This window comes from Eimeria acervulina, genomic scaffold, assembly GCF_000499425.1.
Source record: "Eimeria acervulina Houghton genomic scaffold, Eah_scaff890, whole genome shotgun sequence".
NCBI classification, from domain to species: Eukaryota; Apicomplexa; class Conoidasida; order Eucoccidiorida; family Eimeriidae; genus Eimeria; species Eimeria acervulina.
In genome coordinates this window covers 1-10,000 of record NW_013547091.1, presented here as the reverse complement: position 1 = coordinate 10,000, position 10,000 = coordinate 1, and the positions used below count along the sequence as shown (strand labels likewise).

At 45.0% G+C, this 10,000-nt stretch overlaps 2 protein-coding genes across 2 annotated transcripts in view; one reads left to right on the top strand and one right to left on the bottom strand.

Moving 5' to 3' along the window:
• EAH_00051480 (Transducin (Beta)-like 2, related) overlaps positions 1 to 3,043 on the top strand; it is a gene marked incomplete at both ends in the record, with an annotated part of 3,161 nt that extends 118 nt beyond the window's left edge. Inside the window, 7 exons of the mRNA XM_013391219.1 lie at positions 783 to 841; positions 1,055 to 1,146; positions 1,549 to 1,624; positions 1,918 to 2,049; positions 2,264 to 2,333; positions 2,531 to 2,616; positions 2,999 to 3,043. Coding sequence (XP_013246673.1) covers positions 783 to 841; positions 1,055 to 1,146; positions 1,549 to 1,624; positions 1,918 to 2,049; positions 2,264 to 2,333; positions 2,531 to 2,616; positions 2,999 to 3,043 — 560 coding nt within the window. The remainder of the gene's footprint in view (positions 1 to 782; positions 842 to 1,054; positions 1,147 to 1,548; positions 1,625 to 1,917; positions 2,050 to 2,263; positions 2,334 to 2,530; positions 2,617 to 2,998) is intronic.
• Positions 3,044 to 5,388: 2,345 nt separating this feature from the next.
• Positions 5,389 to 9,713, bottom strand: EAH_00051470 (hypothetical protein; the record flags this gene model as incomplete). The annotated part of the gene is made up of 4 exons (XM_013391218.1): positions 5,389 to 6,448; positions 6,699 to 7,484; positions 8,076 to 8,534; positions 8,809 to 9,713. Coding segments are annotated over 4 exons (3,210 nt in total), but the record flags the coding sequence as incomplete, so codon positions are not given.
• Positions 9,714 to 10,000: the final 287 nt, after the last annotated feature.

Sequence of the window (10,000 nt, the reverse complement as noted above, 5' to 3'; positions counted from 1 at the left end):
CAATAATAAACCCTAATAAACAATAATAAACCCTAGCAAACCCTAGTAAACACTAATAAACCCTACAGCATCGCATGCACTTTATCAGGTGTATCCGCACCTTCCATACACTCCAATAACAAAAGCCACACTGTTCTGCTGTTATTAAATAGATTAATTAATTATTAATTATTTAAATAAATAAGTAGAAGAGATATTCAGAGGCAAACTAAACAGCTACGGGGCTTTGTTTGTCTCAGCGACAGAAGGAAGATTGGTCTGCTTCGAAATTAAACTCGAGGACAAAAAAATAACAGGAATGAAAGAGGTAATAAATAGGATTTAGTGTTTAGGGTTTAGGGTTTAGGGATTAGGGTTTAGGGTTTAGAGGGGCGTATGGCTGTCTGGCTGTCTTCCTTGAGCCTTCGGGTGTTTATGTTGTGATATTGTGGTTGAGTGATGAGGGTTTAGGGTTTAGGGTTTAGGGTTTAGTATGTGCTTGCGTCTCTGTTCTCGTCTTTTATCTGTCTCCGTGTGTTTGTATGAATAACAGCGATAGGCGAATATAAATTAAATAAAAGAATAAATAAAATAAATAAAATAAATAAAATAAACAAATGCAGCAATGAATAAATAACAAATAGAGCAGCATATCTTCCTACTTAGTCTCCATATTATGTTTATTTTGCTGCTGCTGCTGCTTCTGCTTCTGCTTCTGCTGCTGCTGCTGCTGCTGCTGCTGCTGCTGCTGCTGCTGCAGATACACCGCAGCAAAAAGCCTCTTCAACGAGGGTTTGTTGCAGAGTTGGTCGCGAGTAAAGGCCCGTGGATAGTCACGAGGTCTGAAGGCGAGGATACTGAGGTAATTTCAAATTAAAATATTTATTTATTTTAATTTATTTATAAATATATATTAATAATGTCTATTTTATACTCCGTTCCTTCTTCTTCACCACCCTTCCTATTTCCTTCCTTTTTCACCCTTCCCTTTTGCAGTTCGTACGACTTAGGGTTTAGGGTTTAGGGTTTAGGGTTTAGGGTTTAGGGTTTAGGGTTTGTGTGTGTTTTGCATTAGATAAGAGTTCATTCTTACGAAGGCGATTTGCTGGCTGTCTTAGACACCAAACAAATTCGAAACTTTCAACTCTCCGTCAGCGACGACGGATGGTCGGTCTACCAGCTAGCTAGCTAGCTAGCTACCTAACCATCAAGCTAGCTAGCTAGCCAGCTAGCTAGCTAGCTAGCTAGTTAGCTAGGTAGATAGGTAGATAGATAGATAGATAGATAGGTGCTTGCCGGCTGGCTAGCTAAGTAGCTAGCTAGGTAACTGGCTGGCTGGCTAGCTAGCTGGCTAGCTGGCTAGCTAGCTAGCTGCCTGCTGGATGTCTAGCTGGGAAGCCCGATAGCTAGCTAGCTAGCTAGCTAGCTAGGAATATGTTCATCGCTAGCAAGCCACTGCATATTGTTTTCTTTGCATGTATTCGCCGTAGCAGCCCCAGCGACTTCTGTCTTTTGTTTGTTTGATGAGTATATGCATGCATGCATTTAGTTTGTTGTTTGCTGCTGCAGTTTATTTGGTTGTGCTGCTTGGAGCCCTGGAGTTAAAATATATAATGTGAAGGAAAAAGGCGGAAACTTTCAAAAGGTGAGGATACACCGCAGCACACTTGGGGTGTACGAACAACAACAGCAACAGCAGCAGCAGCAGCAGCAGCATAAACAACAGCAGCAGCAGCAACAGCAGTAGGAGCGACAACACCAACAACACCAACAGCAGCAACAACACTAACAACAGCAGCAACAACACCAACACCAGCAGCAACGCGACCAACAACAGCAGCAACAGCAGCAGCAGGAGCAGGAGCAGCAGCAGAAGCAGCAGTAGGAGCAGGAGGAGCAGGAGTTGTGATAAGTTTTAATGCATTTGTTTTGCTGCAGGTAGAGAAAGCCCTTGACGTACCCACATCCAGCGGCTCTATTGCTTTTTGTATTTCTCCTGACCAAAGACGAGCAGCGGTTTTAAACAAAAACAATAATCTGTCTACGTGGCGTCTAGACGTCCGTCATCAGGTGAGGTGTATGTACACCTCATTGCATCTTTCATATCTCTTTTATTTATATACCTATTTTCAAGCCGTAGGCATTCAGGTGTATAGGCAGGTATTCATTTGTCGCTTCCGCCTTTTAAATACGCCTAGAGATATACACTCTAAAACGCACGCTTCAGAAGTTAGGGTCTAGGGTTTAGGGTTTAGGGTTTAGGGTTTAGGGGTTCTGTTCGTAGGCTGGTGAGGACACGAAGATGGTTGCGGAGAAAGATGTGCATTTGTCGGATCAGGGGGCGACAACTTTGCGTATGACCCCCACCCTAAACCCTAAACCCTAAACCCTAATTAGAGCCCGTAAACCCTAAACCCTCAGACTGAGGCTGAAAACTTTTGCTTCATCTCCCTGAACTGTGGAGCGCTCGCAATAGCAGCCGCCCACACTGCCACAAGTATCAGGGTTAGGGTTTAGGGTTTAGGGTTTAGGGTTTAGGGTTTGTGTGCAGATTACTCGCGAGACGGGTCTGTGATTATTGCTGCATGCGGCTGTTCTCTGTACCTCTTCAATGCGGAAGACCTGCAACTAATCAGAGTAAGTATGAAGTGTCTATATCTCTCTTTATTTAGGGTATAGGGTTTAGGGTTTAGGGTTTAGGGCTTAGGGTTTTGCTGAGGGTTTGTGCGGCAGGCGGTGGAGCATCTGACGGCGCAGCCAATCGAACGACTCCTCGTTGCACCCAACAACAAATTTATTCTTCTATGCGTTGTAAAACCCTAAACCCTAAACCCTACAAAACCCTGAACCCTACAAAACCCTAAATCCCAAACCCTACTAAACCCTAAACCCTAAACAATCTCAGTCGCACCGCAGCACCGCAGAGGCACCGCTTTATTTGGAGGCGGTGGCGGTGTTTACCCCTTCTAAACCCTAAAGGCTAAACCCTAATTCTGCTTTTGCTTTTGTCTTTCTTCAGAAAGGGCTCCGACCCGCAATACTTCGGCTGCCTTTGGGCAAGTGAACGAAACTGCGCAACAGTGTAGGGTGTACCTACACCTTGGGGTGTATCTACACCTTGGGGTGTATCTGTACACCTTGAGTTGTATCTGTACATCTTCGGGTGTATGCACACGTTGGAGTATAGCTACACCTTGGGGTGTATCTGCACCTTCGGGTGTATCTATTTGTTAAGGCGTATCTAAACGTTGGGGTGTATGTACAGCTTGGGATGCATCTCTACACGTTGGGGTGTATGTGCACCTTCGTTCGCATGAATGTACACTTTGAGGTGAATCGACCCTCCGAGGTGTATCTACACCTTAAGGTGTATGTGTATAGAGTGTATGCACACCATGGGGTGTATGTACACCTTAGAGTGTATGTACAGCATGAGGTGTATATACACCTTAGGATGTGTCTGTACACCTTCGGGTGTATAGAAATAAACCTTCAGGTTTATACTTCCGCATCTACACTCTGGGGTGTATGTATGTACACTCTACGGTGTATGCATCTCTGCTCTGAGGTGTTTGTACACTCTGCAGTGTACATCTATTCTAAATTGTACGTGTATACACATTGGGGTGTATATGTGCCTATACGCCTTGGGGTGTACAGGCACCTTCCTGACTCTACTGTTTTTTTTTGCATTTTGGGGTGTACAGGCACCTTCCTGACTCTACTGTTTTTTTTTGCATTTTTAAGTTTGACTTCGTTAAATATTTTATTCTTTTTATTAATAATAATAATGAATAATAATTAGTAGTATTTATAATAATAATAAATATAAATATTATTTATTATTTCAGCGTCGCAACCCTCTATCTCATCGAGACAACTAACACAAACAAAAACACAAAAAAACAAATATAAATATATACAAATAAAAATATAAATATGAAGATAAAACATAAAATATAAATATAAATAAAGAAGAATAAACGAATTAACAGTAATTGATCATAAAAAAAGAGAAAAGAGTAAATGCAATGAAGAAGAACAAACAAATACACAAAAAACGCAGAAGCAAGCCCCAAACAAATTAAGAAAAAAGTATGAAGATAAAATATATAAATAAAAATTAAAAGTAAAGAGCGATTGTAAAGCAATACAAGCATATACACTAGCAAAGACAAACCCTTAAATAAAACAAACTAAGACAAACATTTACATAAAAATAAAAACTCTGTATCAATCCAAACCAATGTAAATATATATACTATACGTATATATATTTATAAATAGATAAATATATATACTATACGTATCTATGTTTATAAATAGATAAATATATATATTTATATTATATATATAATATATATATATATATATCCCTTCATTGGCTCCTTTCGTACAGTCCATACAAATACTAACTATACGTATATATATTTATAAATAAATAAATATGTATACTTACATATAGATTTATAACTACACATGCAAATATATATATATATATATATGCATGTGCATATATATATATATATATGCATATTCTATTAAATATATATTGAATTATATTGTATGTTAGTTTATCCTACTCATAATTGAATAGATAAATCTGCTCTATATATATATATTATATATATGCATTGTATATATATATATACACTGCATCTACGCTAATAGAGTAGGTTTGTTTGTCTGTCTTTTTCTCGTTTGTAATTTGTGAGGAGACGGAGACAGCCAGAGACAGAAAAAGGATTTAACAAATAATGCAGCAAATAAACTTCGCCAGTCTTATATATAAATATATATTATATATTATATATATATATATTATATATATACACAGCATATAAATACATGCAGAAAGGCAAACAAAAAGATACACGCGGTGTGCGGCACCTGTCTTTGGTGTTATGCCAAGAAGTTTATAAGAAGCACTTCGAATAGCTAGCTAGCTAGCTAGCTAGCTAGCTAGCTAGCAGACAACCCACTGGCTGACTGACTCCGCCCCAGCTATACGAAACAAATCGTTTGCAAAGCTGGTCGTGTGGATAGCCAGCAGCAGCTAGCCAGGTAGCTAGCTAGCTAACTCGCTAGCTAGCTAGATTGGTAGCTAGCTAGCTAGCTAACTAACTAACTAGCTAACTAACTAGCTACATTCCCATGAGGTCTCTGCTGTCTGCACCTACGAACAGCTGTCTCCGCCACCGCGGAGAAGGAAGCAAACGCCCCGATACACCTCAAAGGTGCCGATACACCTGAGAGATGCCTATACACCTCAGAGGTGCCGATACACCTCAAAGGTGCCGATACACCTCAAAAAATGTAGATCCACATTAGAGGTGCCAATACACCCCAGAGGTGCCGATACACCCCTGAGGCCTCCCTGAAATAAATACGCCTTGCATTCCTTTTCGCCTATTCGTGGTGAGACTGACACTGCGCATTTGAGAGAAGTGATTCTGCTGCAGCAGCAGCTGCTGCTGCTGCTTCAGCAGCAGCAGCAGCAGCAGCAGCACATGCTCCCCTTTTTTCTCGTGCCACGACATAGGCGACAATTTCTTCTGAGGTTGGGGCCAGAGACAATTCATCATCTTCTTTGTTTAAAGAAAGTGCAGCAGTTCCTTTTAACTCAAATACTCCTTTTCTATGCACTTCCGGTAACGACGAGCACCCTATCCCCTGCTGCTGCTGTTGTTGCTGCTGCTGTTGCTGCTGCTGCTGCTGCTGAGGGGGCTCTTCGTGCACGCCTTTGGCTTTGAGCAGCCGCCGCACTGCAGCTGCCAAGACGGATGAAATAACTTCCTGTTGCTGCTGCTGCTGCGGCTGTTGCTGCTGTTCTTGCTGCGGGTTTTCCTGCGGGTCTGGTTCTTGCTGCTGCTGTTTCTGCTGCTGCTGCTGCGCCTGCACTTGTCTTCCTCGTGCATTCGGTGCAGCATCTTCCGGTGTCTCCTGCATGCGTTTTGCATGCGTTTGTTCGCAATGTTTGCGCTGCGCCAGCAGCATTTGCTGCTGTTGCTGCTGCTGCTGCTGCTGCTGTTGCTGTTGCTGTTGCAGCAGCTGCTGCTGCTGTATATGCATATGTGTTTGCGCTGTGTGTGTATCTTCTTGTTTTTGCTGCATGTACACCTCAGGGTGTACGTGTGCAGGAGATAGGAGCAGCTGCTCCGGTAAATACATTTCTTTTGACAACCAAAAGAGAGAGCTTTTACAAAGACAAAAGAGTAAATTGCGTACACGAGATATAGGCAGCTCTGAAGGAAGTAGACCGAAGCAAAATGAAGCAGCAAACAATTCCTTTAGGCCGTTTAACTCCTCTAAGCTGCTGCTACACCTTACAGAGCTTACAACTCTATGCAGCACGTACAGCTGCAACAGCAAATTCTGCTGATATAACGATGTGGCTATACACCCCGACAGAGCAAACCATCCGTTATAAACACCGCCCAAATCCATCCCTGTCAAGCGAGAGATATGCCTATAAACAAATAAATAAATAAATAAATAAATAGGTTTTAATAATTATTTATTTATTTATTTATTATAAATAGACAAATAAACAAATATATTGACATGCAAATAATCAAACAATATATACAAGCATATACAAGCAAGCACACAGATATATAATATCTGCATATAATATATATATCCACGACAGAGGAACCTGCAGCAGCAACAGCAGCAGCAGAAGCAACAGCAGCAGCAGCAGCAAAAAGACAGCTTACGCATAGAGGTCCAGCAGCAGTGCATGCAGCGCCTCCCTGGTTAAGACGAGCTCAACGTGCTGCGGCAGCTGAGCTCCCTGCTGCAGTTGCTGCTGCAGCAGCAGCAGCAATTCTTCTGCTTGCCACCCTAAGGCCCATGCTGCACGCTGCAGCGGACTCGCCACCCTCCAATCTATCTCTCCCTGCCTGCTGCTGCTGCTGCTGCTGCTGCTGGTGCTGCTGCTGCGGCTGGTACTGCTGGTGCTGCAGCAAGCGCTAACGTCGGCATATTTAGAGCAGCAGCAGCTGCAGCTGCTGCTGCTGCTATTGCTGTTGCTGCTTTCCGCAGCAAATCCTGCACGATCGTTACACAGAGAGGGCAGGAGACCCTGAGGCTCACCCACAGCAGCAGCAGCAGCAGCAGCAGCAGAACCAGCCGTAGGACATGCTGCTGCTACTGCTGGTGCTGCTGCTGCCGGTGTTGCTGCTGCTGCTGCTGCTGTTGCTGCTGCTGGCGGGAAAGAGAGCCCGTCTTCCTTTTGCATGTCTCCGTCTGCTCCATCTGCTAGACTTGAATCAGATGAAGGCGGGGCAGTGGCTTGCTGCTGCTGTTGCAGCTGTTGCTGCTGCTGCTGCTGCTGCTGCTGCTGCAAGTGTCCCTCCTGCTGCTGGTGCTCTTCCTGCTGCTGCTGCTGCTGCTGCTTGTAGAGAGGAACGTGCTGCTGCAAGTGCTGCCGCTGCTTCACACATATGCCGTCTTGCTGCTCTGCCTCTCTTCTCGCTTTTACTGCTTGAAGGTAAGCATTCCTATAGAAAGTAATAAACAGAATGAAGACAATAAAACATAATTAATATAATATATTTATAATTATTTTAATAATAATAATAATAATGATAAATTATTTCTATTAAGTTGCAGTTCAATAAGATATATATAACAAGAGACAAACGGATATTAAAAGGAGACAAAGAAAGACAAAAGGAGACGGTCGCTCGTCTGTATCCACATAAAAAGGAGGTAAGCAAACAACAGCACCAACAGCAGCAGCAGCAGCAGCCGAAGCAGCAGAAGAAAGGAGACAAAAGGAGGCAAACAAACAAAAGCAGCAGCAGCAGCAGCTGAAGCAAGGAGGCAGCAGCAAAACAGAGAAGACAGGAGGAGACAGATAAGCGAATCGAAGGAGCAGCAAAGCAATAAACAAGACAAAAGGAGACAAAAGGAGACAGACGAAAGCAAGCCGAAGCAGCAGCAAAACAATAAACAAGACAAAAGGAGACAGGAGGAGACAGACGAAAGCAAGCCGAAGCAGCAGCAAAACAATAAACAAGACAAAAGAAGACAGACGAAAGCAAGCCGAAGCAGCAGCAAAACGATAAAGGAGACAGAAGGAGACGCACCTATACCCATGCTTCTTAACTGTGAAGTACCGCCTGACGCGCTTCCCCTTAATATGCCAGCTTGCAGCCCAGGCTTTATAATTACCGTCGCGTTTATAATAAACCCCGCCTATCTTAGGGAGGAGCTGCTCCCGTGCTTCACGGGGATCGTCGTCTCCCGATCCCGTATCCAGCAAGGGATCCAACTCCCCACCCCACAAACACAAATCCTCGCATGCCATATCACCGCCGCTTCCTGCTGCTCCTCCTGCTGTTGCTGTTGCTGTTGTTGTTGCTGTTGCTGTTGCTGTTGCTGCTGCTGCTGCTGCGCCGGGGGCTGGAGCCACACACGAAGAAGGAGACGCACAGCCTCCTGCTCCTGCTCCTGCACCTGCTGCTGCTGCACATGCCACGTCTTCAGCAGCAGCAGCAGCAGCAACAGCAACAACACGGGCATTGCCTTCCTCCGAATTTCGCAGCCTGCAACAGCAACAATAAAAAAACGACAGCAGCTGGAGTAAAAGAAACCCAATGCAGCAGCAGCAGCAGCAGCAACTGCAGCAGCAGCAACAGCAGCACCAGCAGCAGCAACTGCAGCAGCAGCGGCGATCGGAAGCCCCACTCTCAATGACACCGTTAAGGAGCGAAAAGAGCAGCAGCAACACCAAGCAGCAAACCAGCAGCAGCAGCAGCAGCAGGAACAGCAGCAGCAGCAGGAACAGCAGCAGCAGCAGAAGCTGGAATAGACCCGAACCTGCATGAAGCATCATCCTTGGGTGTAGCTATTGGCGCAGGCGTTAGGGTGCGATCGGTTGCTGTTGTTGCATTTGCTGCTGCTGCTGCTGATGTTGCTGTAGTTGCTGCAGCAGTTACATCTTCGTCCTTCACCGCACCCACCGCAGCACCCGCTGCAGCGGCAGCAGCAGCAGCAGCAGCAGCTGCGTTGCTTCTGCTTTGATACTTTCCCAATTCTTCAGCAGCAATTGCCCAGGCGACTGCGGGGTCTGTTCCCCGCAGCAGCAGCTGCAGCCTCTTCTCCATTGCTGCTAATTGTGCTGCATGCGATGTACAAGACGGCATTGAAGCAAAAGTATTTGCTAGACGAATAGGCGTATTCAGCAGCTTTTGATAGCCCTCTCCTACTCCTGCTGCTGCATCTGCCCCTGGCTTCGTATCTGCTGCTGCTGCTGCTGCAGCTGCTGCAGCAGCTGCAGCAACAGCAGTAGCAAGAGCAGACGGTTGTGTCGTGGTAGTATTCGAGGTTCCTGTTGCCTGCGCTGCTGCTGCTGCTGTTGCTGTTGTTGCTGTTGTTGCTGTTGCAGCAGCAGCAGCAGCAAGACGCTCCATTACATCTCTATCATACACCTGAAATAGAGAAGGAGGTAAAGGGTGTGCTTTAACAAGAGCAACAGCTTTTTGTCTTGCTGCTTCAAAGCCTTCTTCACCAACAGGAAATCGGCGAATCCCTACCCGATACCTCTGTTCTCCCTTGCTGCAGCTGCTGCTGCTGCTGCTGCTGCTGCTGTTGCTGCTGCTGCTGCTGCTGCTGCTGCTGGAAGGTGGGCTCGAGGTAGGAGAGACAGCCTCTAAGTAATATGCTACCCAACACCTCCCTTGTTCATTGCGCTGATATGTCACTCCAAGCACCTCTTCCATCTCCTGCATGCAAAACATAAACCCTAAACCCTAAACCCTAAACCCTAAACCCTAAACCCTAAAGCCTAAAGCAGCAGACGGTGAAAGGGAGATGTTGGGGGCGGGGTAATAGGATAACCCTAAACCCTAAACCCTAAACCCCCTGCACTCATCACTACCCTGGCATACATCTCCCAAACCCTAAACCCTAAACCTCCTACACCCATAACTACCCTGGCATCCATCTCCTAAACCCTAAACCCTAAACCCTAAACCCTAAACCCTAAACCCTAAACCCTAAACCGTAGAGC